Source organism: Aspergillus thermomutatus, assembly GCF_002237265.1.
Source record: "Aspergillus thermomutatus strain HMR AF 39 chromosome Unknown NODE_1, whole genome shotgun sequence".
Taxonomy (NCBI): Eukaryota; Fungi; Ascomycota; class Eurotiomycetes; order Eurotiales; family Aspergillaceae; genus Aspergillus; species Aspergillus thermomutatus.
Window position 1 is genome coordinate 20,694 of NW_020798048.1, and position 13,392 is coordinate 34,085.

Here is a 13,392-nt window from a genome sequence, read left to right on the forward strand (position 1 = left end):
AGTATAACCAGTCCATTCTTTGATATACACTCTCTATCAGGTCTACATGACCTCCTTTCTTTCGCTTTTGGGTATCCGACCACTGTCATCTCGCTGGAATGAATAAATAATAGCCACTGTCTCTTAACAGCTGACGGGTAGGTCTTTTGGTCCATTGTCTTCTCTCCACACTTTCGTTTGCTGTGTTATTTGCATAGCCATCATGTGTTACCTCTCTAGCAGCCGCAAGAATACAAAATAAGGCCCCCGAAAGCGGGCAGTGCAGACAACAACGCTTTTCGAGTACAAGGCTGACGAAAGATTACCATAAATTATATTTGGCTCTTCCAGAATGATCTAGCGACTTCATCTTATATTCCTGTATATCTCTTCAAAAACACCTTTCGTCGTCTACTGGAAAGCCTCCCGGACCGCGGAAGGTCGCCCTTAACTGCATGCGATCTATTTAAAGCATCATGCAGCACATCAGAGGGCCCGATTTCCCCGAGCTGGGAAGGACACTGTCGCGCTCGCGCAGCACTAGCATGTCCAGCGACTCCCAGCTCTCACGGATCCATCTTCTCTCTCCACCACCAGTGAACCCGCCGCCTTCTTTCATCGCATCTTCTGCAGCGGCTCAAATCATCACCGCAGACCAGGAGTTTAACACTGCAGACTTTGTGACTAGCGAGGAAGATAATGGTGCTAATGCGAGCGCTCTTGTCACCCCCGAGGCTCTGTCGGCCTTGAATGGGTTTCTCGACCACCTTCTCTACAACATTCTGGCAACCGCCAAGTCAACTCAATTGGCATGCATTCGACCAGCGATAGCCGAGGTCCTCAAACCTCGACTTGCGAAAGAAGTCGTCTCTGCTGCGGATGAAGAGCTGAATGAGTACATGGGCAGTGAAGAAGATGAACAATCTGAATTTCGCGGCGGTCAGACTTCCAGCAATGACTTTGACCTGATCCGTTCCTGGAAGTTGACTCGGCTTCGATGCATGGTGTACACGAGGTTGGGCGACATGGAGGAAGACGATGAAGACGAGTATATCGCGCAAGACGGGCTCGTCGAGGCTGACGATGGGATTTCGCCGAGATTCAACAGCCATGTGGGCAACATCACTCCCGCCGCCGCGATCTTTTTAACGTCTATCATTGAGCACATTGGAGAACAGGCCCTCATTATTGCAGGTGAAACTGCGCGGTCCCGCTTGTCTTTGAAGCTCAGCGGCGATCATGACGAAGTGACCGAATCTGGCGCAGAGCGAGGCAGTATGGATCGGCTAGTTGTGGAGGATCTCGACATGGAAAAACTAGCTCTAAATCCGACACTAGGAAGACTGTGGCGAACCTGGCGAAGACGCGTTCGAACACATAGCTTATCTCGAACGGTTTCGAGGGAGTCCTTTCAGCGTCATAGATTGACGGCACCCTCTGCTAGCAGCAGAAAAAGCAGCATCGTCACTGTCGATGAACCCCCACCCAATCTGCCCGTGTCACCGGCTGTTGAGCACAGCAAGGAGCTCGATCCGGCATCTGTCGCTCTACCAATGAGCGAGCACGATGTCGAGGAGATTGAGATCCCGGGATATGTAGCTGACTTGGATGGCAGCGAGGTGCATGACCTACAAGAGGTTCAGACCATGCAAGCTGTCATAGCTCACAAAGTGCGACCTCACAGCCTTATGGTACTCACCCTGGCATCTCCAAGATCTCCTTCATCGACAGGGAATTCTCCGGTTACTCCCCTCAGCGCACAGAGTGCCAGAGTTACTCGTCACGTTCGATCGCGATCACTACCGAGCAACCCGTATCCCCAAGATGATATTCCAACAGATGCCCCAACTCCTCAAGCAGATTCCCCTACCACGACTGAAGAACGAAAGCGCTTGGAGACGATGTATGAGCACGATGAGGATAACGAACAAGCGGTGCCAAACGAATCGGTCTCACAGAAAGTCACAGTGACACCGCAAGTCAAGCAGCTTGAAACAGGCAATGCATCCGGCGAGCAGACCGGCTCTGCTGTTGTGCAGGATGCGGCCACCGCATCTTCACCGTCAGCAGCCTCAGTTGACGCCATCACAAGCCAAATCAGTAGCACTGATGCATCAACGGCATCATTGAGCGGTGAACAAGGTCTAGATCCTGAGGTTATCGAAGGGTGTGGGTTACGCGAAAAGCCAAAGTTGGCTGCATTGCAGCGACCAAAACGAGCTACAAATAAGGATCCTCCTCAGGATACCCCTGCATCGCCAACGGAAGAAAAAGCGCCACGGGCTGTGACTGTCGTTGAACATGAACTACAGACGCAAGGGGGAAGCCCCACGCCGTCTCACCCCGCCGGCAGCTCTGACGCCTCCAAGACCTCTGATGAGGACTCATCCGCCGCAGAAGCCCCTCTTGCTAGGGCGTCTGATTCTACCGCGGAGGGCAAACCCTCAAGATCGTCACCGGTCCCAGCCGAATCCTCCAGAAAAGAGGTCGCCGAACCGGTTTCCACAGCCGGAGAGGCAACTCTTCCTGATCGTCCACGGACTCGGCCCGTACCCAGTCCCTTGTCCTTGAACACCGCAGGCCAGCAGTCTTTCGGGCGGACGAGTCCGGGGCTAGCTACCCCTGGCAGTTCTGTAACTGAGCGCGCAGCGGTTCAGCGGTTATCACGCCCCTCAACCTCGATAGCCTCATCTACTTACTCAAAGTCTCGCCGGTCCGACAGTTTCAGCAGCCATCGTGAGAAGCGTCCAGTCACTGCCGGGTCAACTACGTCGCAGGTTTCAAGCAAGCTCAAGGGCCTTATTGGTCGCCAAGCCGACTCCGCGACTTTCCTTGTTCGCAGCTCTTCAGAAACCAGTAGAGCATCCGCTGTCACTCCTGACTCGGTATATGATGATAAGTCGGGATTGGATGAATTGATTCAGAGCGAGGAGACGATTCATTATACCCTGACACCCAAAACTATGAGGGATATGGAGGTTTGTTCAACCTGAAAACTCTCTTTTTGCAGAACCCCATAGCTGACGCCTGAAACAGGACCTGGACTCTCCAAGATGGCGACCTCAGCGATCACCAACCGCGGATTTGGCTGATTTTCTTAAGAGTACTGGCCCTCCTGGAAGCGAAACACCTAGGCCAAGGACCTCCAAATCATCCTCTAGGGAACCGACCGACTTTCCAAGGGCATCGAAGTCTATGTCGTCCGAGAGGGCGAAATATGTACCCATCCAAATACCTAGCGTAGGTCCCGAGCAGAAAGTCAGGAGCGCCCCCCGCAGCGGCGCTCCACGTCTGGAAGCGCGTTCAGCCGTGGCACCACGAGGGGATCAGACAGCCGAATTGATTGAATTTCTCCGGGAAGGACCGCCGAATAGCGGAGCTCACCAGGTCCCACGCACAATTGCCTCGTTTCGGGAGACGATGGACATGGACGAATTGAGAAAAGGAGCACCTTCTGTTGCTAGCACACAGGGAGGCTCAATGGCTACTCGGTCTCTTACTTCCATCGGTTCTCGCACGGCTCTTCTCGAATCCGCCAACCGTTCAACTGCGCAGACGGGCTCCTCGGTCAATGCGGCTAATCTGTCGAGCAGCAGGGACTCTACCGATCCTCAACCAGCGCGTAAACAACGTCGGGTGCGAGATCCTTATGCCATTGATGATTCGGACGACGACGAATATCTTGAAGAGCTTTTAGAATCCTCCAAGCCTAAGCGTGAGGAAGAAAGCCTGATAGATTTCCTTCGCAACGTTCCTCCGCCGGAGGTTGAACCACAGCCTCTGGCTTTGAACATGCCTACATCGAAAAGCACTTACTCAGGATTTGGAAGTGCTTCAACCATGAAGGCACGACTGCTTCGTAATACTTCCTTTGACAGAACTCTCTCCATGAAATCCTCGAAATCATCGCTGCGTCAACAACAGGAAGGTTACGTGACGGGACAGTCGAATTATACCGTCAAGGTTGGCATGGAGCGTAATGGAGGAGCTATGCATGCTGGGTACGGGTTGTCCACCGTGTCTGAGAAGCAGACCGAAACCAGTGCGTTAGCGAGCTTTCTCAGGAGCACAGGTCCGCCGGAGCCTCCTGCTGGCCGGCGACCCTCCTTGTCTGGCAGCAGAGGCAAAGATTCGAGTGGCTTTTCCCGTCTGTTTGTTCGTCGCAAGAAGGTTGAAGTTTGAAGCATCAGATTATATACCCTTTCGTCTTCTTTTCGGTTTTCTCCCACCTTGATTTAGATCACTCTTCCAATTACTTGGCGACTATGAAAATGCTATATGGTTGGCAGGTGACATGTGTCTTTGAGCGTTTTTAAGCCAGTGATGAAACATTCCTTGCGTCTTATCCTTCTTCATGATAGATTAGTCTACTCCTTGCAGTGATTTGCCTACAACTTCTTTGCACATGCAAGCTTTTACTGGCATTTTCTCGCGCTGCACTCACTTCGCTACGTCACCTGTTCCCTTTCTTGATTCATTCTCCGCTTCTGTTTAGTTTGCGTCTCAACTATTTGGACTGCTAAGGAGAGGCCTGAACTGGAGTACAATTGTATATAAAATATTTGGATCGGCCATTATTCTGGCGGTCGCTTGAGCCACTCCATTCTTTTTATCTCAGGATAAATTCGTCTCCATCTGGGATTATATTCATTGTCAGTCAATCAAAGGTAGAGACTCGGTAGTGCAGGGTTGACGTCCGCAGCGAGGCTTGGGCGTGCATCGTCCACCCTTCACTCAGACTTTCCTTCCAAAGCGATACCATAGAAGACGGTCTGATAAAATCATTTCAATGTCTTCAATTCGATGACATACCATAGTAAGCCAGTTGATGCTTGCTACTCCGACAATACGGAAAATCTTTACTCCGAGCCCTCTCCGTAGACGCGGCGTGGCATCAATAATGTTGTAGTAGTACCGCTTTCGAGAGCCCATCGCTGCTCAAATACACCAACAGAAAAAGCCACGACCTCCTTGTCGGCCCACCGGGACAATCTACTCATCGACAATGGGGAGCTCCTCACAACCCAGCACGAGGACACTCCTCGGTATCTTCTTCCTGCTACTTGCCCAGCTCTCCTCCGCCTTGAAATTCGACTTGCACGCCAGCAGCGGGAACAACGAGCGATGTATACGCAACTTCGTCTTCAAGGACCAATTGGTCGTTGTGACTACTATTGTGAGCGGGCAGAAGGGTGATGGGCAGGTCGTGAATATGCATGTATGTTGATCTTACCACTGCCCTGGGATATTTTTGGGTTTGGTCATAGGCTACCTTCGGGCTGTCGGGTTTACTGTAGCGATGCTTACTGTTTTCCATGGAATAGATTAAGGATGCGCTTGGGAATGACCATGGTCGGCCTAAGGATATCGCGGGCGAGACTCGTCAGTCATTCACGTCTGTTGCGGACACTGCATTTGATGTTTGCTTCGAGAATAAGCTGGTTTCTCACCGTGAGTTTTCTCTTGCTTTACTTAGCTGCGCATGATACCTTGACCCGACTCCTTTGGCTCGGTAGCTGATCCGAACGTGTCCAGAGGGCGTTGCGAACCCCTACAAGTCCGTCGAGCTCGATATCGAGATTGGTGCCGATGCCCGTGACTGGTCCACCATTCAGGTTCAGGAGAAGCTCAAGCCTATCGAAACTGATCTCCGTCGTATTGAGGAGATGGTGGCGGAGATTGTCAATGAGATGGAATACCTGCGGGCCCGCGAACAGAAGCTGCGGGATACCAACGAGAGCACCAACGAGCGCGTGAAGTGGTTCGCCTTTGGCACTATGGGAATGTTGATCGGACTGGGCGTTTGGCAGGTCGTATACCTCAGGGCTTACTTTAGGTACGTTGAGCTCCTGTACCGCTCTTGTCCGTCGTCGGGGTGGATTGATGGTGTCGTGGCTAACTGCTGCTCTTTTCGAACAGATCGAAGCATCTCATCTGAGACCTTGTTGTGCTGTGTTTTGGATCCCTATCTGTCATGTGGACAAGGATGCTCATAGTTGCTTCTCCTTTGAATTGCATGACAGGCACGGAGTTTCAGTTGCATTTGATGGATTCGGCCTCTTGTAATTTCAGGTATATTTATGGTGCATTGCTTCGATTTCCGTACTTATGAAATGACACCTGTGATGAATAGAAGTGCTTCCGATGTGTTCTCTGGTTTCGTAGTATTCTATCACCTAAAGATGCGTATCTCACGCCGTCACCTTAACTGTCCTGGGGTCCTACAACATGAGATGCCGATACTCGTAGCTATGAAAGGGACCTGCCGATGAGACCAAGTTATTGCAACTTGCAGTCATATCTGAAATCCTCAAATCCATCGAGTTGACAGACATTGTATCATTGCTGTCGGTAGTGACAATCAATTTCGACTCATACTCGAGCTGTAACGATCTCATTGGCATGTTTAATCTATGCAAACGCTGCAAACAGCACGCAGCATTGCCGCGGATGATGTCAATTCCGTCATTATTTAATGAGCCTAACTTCGACATTGTCTTCATTGACTACTTTCATTTCAAATTCATCTTGACTAGGAGCTTCACAATGTCTGCCCCACGACTCATTCAACGCCTCTCGCGGCCGTCAAGGTCGCCTTTCTCTCTCACGGCATCAATCGCCCGACGCTCCTTCGGCAGCTCGGCAGCTCGCTCAAATGATGGCAATGGGAAGGATCGTGCGCCGTCTACAGCTCCGGAGCACCGCAAATACCAGACTTCGAGGCCTCCAAACCAAGCTGTGCCCAATACAACTTCGACCATGACCAATGACTTTCCCGGTGTCGGCGAGAAGACCCCGCCTCCGGAGCTCTTGAGCTCGGTCGATCCGAACTATAAGCCGGTAGATCCGTATCCTGGCCGTGTTGAGCATTACACCGGTGGTAGACAGCAGCCCGGTGCGCAGAAACCGGAGCTTGGGGTTGGGGAGATGGAAGGGATTACCTTCAAGGTTGAGCCGCTGAGGCGAACTGGAGAGGACCCGGCGACCATGAGGGCTCGCTTGTTGTGTAAGTTTGGTTCTTGCCGTTCGCTTCCTACGGTCCTTGAGGCTAATAGAGTGACAAATTTGCAGACCAAAGCAGAAAGCGAGGTATCCTCGAGTCGGATCTACTTCTTTCCACTTTCGCCGATGTCTATCTGAAAGATATGACGCCAGAACAGCTCCAGGAGTACGACCGCTTCCTGGACGAGAATGACTGGGACATCTACTACTGGGCTACGCAGGACCCCCCGTCTGCTGCGGACGCCCCAGCCGAGGACACGGTCACAGAGACCTGGAAACGCACCGGAGCCAAGAGCGGTGAGTGGAAGCAGACCGTTGGTGCTTATAAGGCTGCGTATAGGCCCGTCCCCTCGCGGTGGGCCGACTCCGAGGTCCTCAAGCTTCTGAGACAGCATGTGCGTGATAAGAGCGCTGTTGGATTTCATGCTGCGAAGAACAAGAAGACGGCCGGTGGCGGGCTGGGAAGAATGCCCAACATCCAGGTCTTTGATAAATAGGCTTTTGACGACTGTTACTACTAATGGGCAGATCAAAGATTTGACGTAAAGGGACTGATATTGGTGTACTGCATATCTCAGCTTGTACTATAGTATGCCTTGAATTGTTTGATAAGCTCTACTGAAGATATCGATGTCTTCGCAACATTGTCTCTAATGGTATCTCATGGTACCTGACCGTGATCCTCGGCGTATGCTAGGTTGCTGGTTGCTTGCTCAGTTTGGTCGACTCCGGAATCGCAATACTGGATGAATGAGCTCATTCCCAACCTTCTAGATTGCAGAAAAGTGACAAGATGCCACATGAGTTCAACGGAGCCAACTGTTATATACCACGACAATTACCTACTCTGATGATCCGTATAGTTCAGGCGGGTCATGTGACTCGCTTAGGCTTAGGGCTTGTGGACCACACAACCAGCGGCAGAACGGGCTAGTTTAGGGCTTAGGCGGGCAACGCTGGTTCTGCTCCTCCATCCTCGAGCGCTGCGATTTTATCTCAGGCCCAGAGTCAACGACAATTGCTCCGCCCGCGTTCATCCTCCTCCCTCCTCTCGCGGCCCCTTCATCGTCAATATGGCTGAGCAGATGGTTCTTCGTGGTACCCTTGAGGGCCACAATGGCTGGGTTACTTCCCTGGCCACCTCTCTGGAGAAGTAAGGGAATACCGAAGATCAAAAAGTGCAGAAAAATCATATGCCGAAAGAATGGAGAAACCTCTGTTTTGCAGACTTTGGGCATTGGTTGAGCACCTGGAAAAGAGATTCTGACTTGGATTTTTCTTTCGAATAGCCCCAACATGCTGCTCTCTGGCAGTCGCGACAAGACCCTGATCATCTGGAACCTCACCCGTGACGAGCAGGCCTACGGTTACCCCAAGCGCAGCCTCGAGGGTCACTCCCACATCGTCTCTGACTGTGTATGCTACCCGAGATCCCATTGAGCTTAGAGAGAGTACAAGGACTGGGAACCGCTGGTGGAGGAAGCCGAAGAAAATGGCAAGAGAGATTGGCTGACCGCGTGTGTGTTGTTCCGTGCAGGTCATCTCCTCCGACGGTGCCTACGCTCTGTCCGCCTCTTGGGACAAGTCCCTCCGCCTGTGGGAGCTCGCTACCGGCGAGACCACCCGTACCTTCGTTGGCCACACCAACGACGTCCTCTCCGTCTCCTTCTCCGCCGACAACCGCCAGATCGTCTCCGGTTCTCGTGACCGCACCATCAAGCTGTGGAACACCCTCGGCGACTGCAAGTTCACCATCACCGACAAGGGCCACACCGAGTGGGTTTCCTGCGTGCGCTTCAGCCCTAACCCCCAGAACCCCGTCATCGTTTCCGCTGGCTGGGACAAGCTTGTGAAGGTATGTTTATCTGGTCTCCCCTGGCGCAATGTATACTCGAATCCGAAACAGTCTGCCCAAATGATGTATTGCATAAAACGTATTTGCTACTTCAGAGCCTTCCACGGCCATGAGACAAACAATCACCAATGCCCTGATGGACACTTCGCAATTTTGCACTCTTTTACATGGGACTAGCTCATTTATTTCCCCTGGGAGATTGAAGCTAACACAACGCCCCCGTTAGGTTTGGGAGCTCGCTTCCTGCCGCCTCCAGACCGACCACATCGGTCACACCGGTTACATCAACACCGTCACCATCTCTCCCGATGGATCCCTCTGCGCCTCCGGTGGCAAGGACGGCACCACCATGCTCTGGGATCTCAACGAGTCCAAGCACCTCTACTCCCTCCACGCCGGCGACGAGATCCACGCCCTCGTCTTCTCCCCCAACCGCTACTGGCTCTGCGCCGCCACCGCCAGCTCCATCACCATCTTCGATCTTGAGAAGAAGAGCAAGGTTGACGAGCTCAAGCCCGAGTTCATCGAGAAGAGCTCCAAGGCCCGTGAGCCCGAGTGTATCTCTCTCGCCTGGAGCGCTGATGGCCAGACTCTGTTCGCTGGTTACACTGACAACAAGATCCGTGCCTGGGGTGTCATGTCGAGGGCATAGATGATGACGAGCGTTTAGGCGGAGGAGAGGAAATCCATGTTTTTTCTTTGTTATAAAAAAAAGAAAGCGCAGGCATTGGTTGGGATGTATGAGCCATGAGCAATGAAGCACTCCGGGCCTGGGCCCAGGGTTTTTCTCTGACATGTCTAGCTTACTTGATTCGTCATAAACTTCGTACGTCTGGAATCTTGTCAAGGTCGGCATGCCGAATGTTCTAATACCAATTAAAAAAACATACTATAAAAATATACCTATCTTCCTACTCTTCAGAATTGTATCACTGCCCTAGGGCAAAGCACAACCTGTTGCGGCCTGGCGTCTACCTAGTGCACTGCCCTTGAGCCAACTCCCTGCAGAAACATGGCAATTACGCCTCCTGATAGCCGATAGCCATCTTGAATTGTTTTCGTACTATTGTACAGTCATAGCCTCTTTGGTATACACAGGTATGTCGCTTATTTCTTCAATTGCGCCAGAGCTTCCTCCACATGGGCGACATTCTCATCGAGTCCCAACCCTCGAGCCAGAGATTTGGCCTCCATCCAATACTTTTCCGCTTCCTTCCGCTTACCCTGAAGATGGGCAATTTCTCCCAGGTTATACATTGCCGCGAGACAGGACACATCACATTCTTCGTCGCGGATAGGAGGCTGCAGTTTAGCAGCGACGTCTAGAGCCTTCTGCGCCCACTGTTTGCCGGAGTCGATGAGTTGTTGAGGCGCGGCAGGAGACCCACGGGAAGGAGTCTTCTTGTGCAGTTCCCCGGTGATCGCGGTGGACACATCGGCGAGGAGGGTCACCTGCTTGCAGGTGGGTGTGCCGCCCTCGTCTGTGCGCAGGAGGTCCAGCGCGCGGAGCAAAAGGGGCATGGCGAGCTCATTTTTCTCCTGCTTCAAATACGTCTGTCCCAGGTCTGTCAGTGCAGTGGCAATCTCGGAGAGGTTCAGCCAGGCTGTGCTGTTGTCTTCCGAGGCACTGCCGACGGGAAGCCCGAGCTCCTGGCGACGGCGGAGCTCTTTCAGACACAGTTCCACCGCAGCTTCCTGATAGCTTTCGGCTTTCTTCTCGTCCTGGATGTAGTCGCTTGCGTACAGCTCCGCGAGTTTCATGTGGATGCCGACAACCTTCTTCAGTACCTTGTCTCGCTGGCGGTCTTCGTACTCCTCCAGCTCCTTCATCTTCTGATGCATTGCCAGCACCTCCGGATCGTCGATCTGGATCGAATCCGTCTTCCCTTCAGCTTCAGTCTTCTGTGCATCCTTCTTCTGTCTACCCTCTTCCACCCACTTCAGACACTCGGTCTTTGCGCGCTCGAGAACCTGGATGGCGGGTTTCGCCAGCCCGGCCTTCTCAAGCATCATCGATACCTGGAGATGTATTCCTATCATCTCATCAGAGAAGGGATGCATGCCAAGCTCGACCGCCTTCCTCAAAGCCTCCTTGTATGCTTTCAGCGCCTTGGCTGGATTGAGATCAACTTCAGTGTAGTACACGGCCGTCCGGAGCGACTCGGCAACCGGAGGTGGAAATTTGTGGTACTGCGGGCCGACGCGTGTCAATTCAATGTAGGATATATATGCGAATATGGCCGTGGCTCCGGCGAGGGAGATAATGGCGAGTGGGAGGAGGATGGGATTCTTGCGCCAGATTCCTTTTGATGCTTCCTGGAAGCCGCGTTTCATCCGCTGTCCATAGCTGAGATGTCGGCATTGAGGACGCGTATGTTCTAGTAACGAGATGGGGGAATGTGGATGTCTTTGAAGTGATGGTCTGGTGCTGTTCCCGGGTTGATATCTGTGGGATGTCGTACGTGTTGAGAGAGCTTTGTTGCATTGTAGGTTTCTCGGCCTCGAAATGAAGGCGCAGGCGCGCCGTGATGCTGCATTGAACATTGTCCGATCTTTCTGTGTGTCGTCAATTCATGAAATGGCACCTATTTGATGTTGATTGGTAAAATTCGTGGAGGATATGGATCCAGAAACCGCGGCGAGAAAGACTGAAATTCAAATCCAGCATCTATCAAGGGTTTTAGTGGTCCAAGCTTCTCCGCCTGCGGATATGACGTCGAAGTCATCACTGCGCCAGCATTATCGCTCTTTCGATATCTACTTGATCTCCAATAATACGATTTTGTATCAACGTGAGCAATAATTACCTGGTGTAGGAACGCGACACATCCAAGATGTGCGGACGGTATGCCCTTGGAGTGGTGCGTAGCCCGATAATCCCAGTGCTTCAGTGCTTCGTTGTCTACATAGTGCTGATCTTATCGCTAGCGCATGGCATTCGTCCGACGCCATCTGCAGGAGCAAGGCATGCAGGTTGACGAGATACCCGAGGACGATGATGTGAGAGAAACGTACAATTTTGCACCAGGGTATAATGGTGCTGTCTACCGAGCCGATGTCTCTGACCGCGGCTTCGTTGACGGCCCGCAAGAGCAAGATACCACAGACTACCCAGAGGAGCCATCTCCAGAAGCTGTCGACAGTGCAGAAAAAGACCAGGGTAGGAAATGGAGGTACAAGATTCAGAGCATGAGGTGGGGGCTCATACCATTTTGGACGAAGCGAAAACCTGAATACGGATCTCTTATGCGAACGATCAATTGTCGCGATGACTCTTTGATCGAGGATCGCGGAATGTGGACGTCCATGAAGCGAAAGAAGCGATGCATTGTTATTTGCCAAGGCTTTTACGAATGGCTGAAGAAAGGACCTGGAGGGAAAGAGAAGATCCCGCATTTCATCAAGCGTAAGGACGGGGATTTGCTGTGCTTTGCCGGACTGTGGGATTGCGTGTCGTATGAAGGTATTCAATCTTATCCATCTTTGCGATGCTTGTTGTCCGCTGACGTCTAAGTACAGGCTCAGACGAGAAGCTTTACACATATACCATCATCACGACTTCTTCGAACTCGTACTTGAAATTTCTCCACGATCGAATGCCAGTGATACTCGAGCCCAACAGCGAAGCGATGAAGATGTGGCTGGATCCCAGCCGGACAACTTGGTCCAGTGAATTGCAGTCCATTCTGAAACCGTACGAAGGAGAATTGGAATGCTACCCAGTCTCCAAGGACGTCGGCAAGGTGGGAAACAACTCACCCGACTTCATCATCCCGATCAACAGCAAGGACAATAAGAGTAATATCGCCAATTTCTTCGCCAATGCGAAGAAGCAGAAGGGTGAAGTAGTCTCTTCCGCCAGGGATGAGGACACCAAGGAAACCTTGCACTCTTCCGAACAAAAGGTGGTGAAAGATTTGGATGAGCAGCGCAAGACTCAAGACAGCCAATGGAGTGAAGATAATGCTCCGCTGCCAGAACCAGGCGTCAAAAGAGAGTACCCTCCGGACGGCGATGATATAGGAGATGAAGCTCGGAAGAAACAGAAAACCGAGCCAGCACCTCCACCCTCACCAACGGAAAAGGCTCATGAGCCGAAGGCTAAGCCTGAGCAGAAGACGATCGCTTCGAGTAGAAAAACACGAAGTGCGACGCGCAACGACAAGCCTCTGAAGAAGACAAATGGGAAGACGACTGACGGTTCTCAGCGAATCACAAACTTTTTTCAGAAATGACAAGCACCACTGCACGGACATCATGATGGTATGCGTAGTCTTTCCGCGCCGTTTAAAATCTGGGAAAGGCGTCGTCGCTTGCAGTAAGATCATTCCAGCCTCAACACGCGCAGACACTGAGACTGCAGTTTGACGTAGCAGTCGAATCACCTAATGAGACATGAATGTAACGAGCCAACTGTCCAGCAGTTTCATATCAATGTGTTCACATATGTGGTATTATAGTACAAGTGAGATGATGGCGTTACATAGCTGGTATAACACCCGACTTGAAGCTGAGGTTGCCCTATTGTAGCTCACATAGTCTTTGAACCAGCTTCT

At 51.9% G+C, this 13,392-nt stretch overlaps 5 protein-coding genes across 5 annotated transcripts; 4 read left to right on the top strand and 1 right to left on the bottom strand.

Annotated features, from left to right (window-relative positions):
• Positions 1 to 455: 455 nt before the first annotated feature.
• Positions 456 to 4,161, top strand: CDV56_103143 (uncharacterized protein; the record flags this gene model as incomplete). The annotated part of the gene is made up of 2 exons (XM_026756762.1): positions 456 to 2,957; positions 3,016 to 4,161. The coding sequence occupies 2 exons, from the start codon at positions 456 to 458 to the stop codon at positions 4,159 to 4,161; spliced, it is 3,648 nt and encodes a 1,215-aa protein (XP_026618994.1).
• An 823-nt stretch (positions 4,162 to 4,984) lies between these two features.
• On the top strand, positions 4,985 to 5,917 carry ERV25 (emp24/gp25L/p24 family protein; the record flags this gene model as incomplete). The annotated part of the gene is made up of 4 exons (XM_026757252.1): positions 4,985 to 5,197; positions 5,304 to 5,430; positions 5,515 to 5,815; positions 5,899 to 5,917. The coding sequence occupies 4 exons, from the start codon at positions 4,985 to 4,987 to the stop codon at positions 5,915 to 5,917; spliced, it is 660 nt and encodes a 219-aa protein (XP_026618995.1).
• A 608-nt stretch (positions 5,918 to 6,525) lies between these two features.
• Positions 6,526 to 9,488, top strand: CDV56_103798 (40S ribosomal RACK1 domain-containing protein; the record flags this gene model as incomplete). The annotated part of the gene is made up of 6 exons (XM_026757417.1): positions 6,526 to 6,985; positions 7,051 to 7,463; positions 7,878 to 8,134; positions 8,271 to 8,397; positions 8,519 to 8,836; positions 9,063 to 9,488. 6 exons carry the CDS (start codon positions 6,526 to 6,528, stop codon positions 9,486 to 9,488), a joined length of 2,001 nt encoding a protein of 666 aa, XP_026618996.1.
• Positions 9,489 to 9,943: 455 nt separating this feature from the next.
• CDV56_104132 (TPR domain protein) lies at positions 9,944 to 11,170 on the bottom strand (the record flags this gene model as incomplete). Its single annotated transcript, XM_026757751.1, has 1 exon — positions 9,944 to 11,170. The coding sequence occupies one exon, from the start codon at positions 11,168 to 11,170 to the stop codon at positions 9,944 to 9,946; it is 1,227 nt and encodes a 408-aa protein (XP_026618997.1).
• Positions 11,171 to 11,670: 500 nt separating this feature from the next.
• Positions 11,671 to 13,071, top strand: CDV56_104303 (SOS response-associated peptidase; the record flags this gene model as incomplete). The annotated part of the gene is made up of 3 exons (XM_026757922.1): positions 11,671 to 11,697; positions 11,765 to 12,299; positions 12,356 to 13,071. The coding sequence occupies 3 exons, from the start codon at positions 11,671 to 11,673 to the stop codon at positions 13,069 to 13,071; spliced, it is 1,278 nt and encodes a 425-aa protein (XP_026618998.1).
• Positions 13,072 to 13,392: the final 321 nt, after the last annotated feature.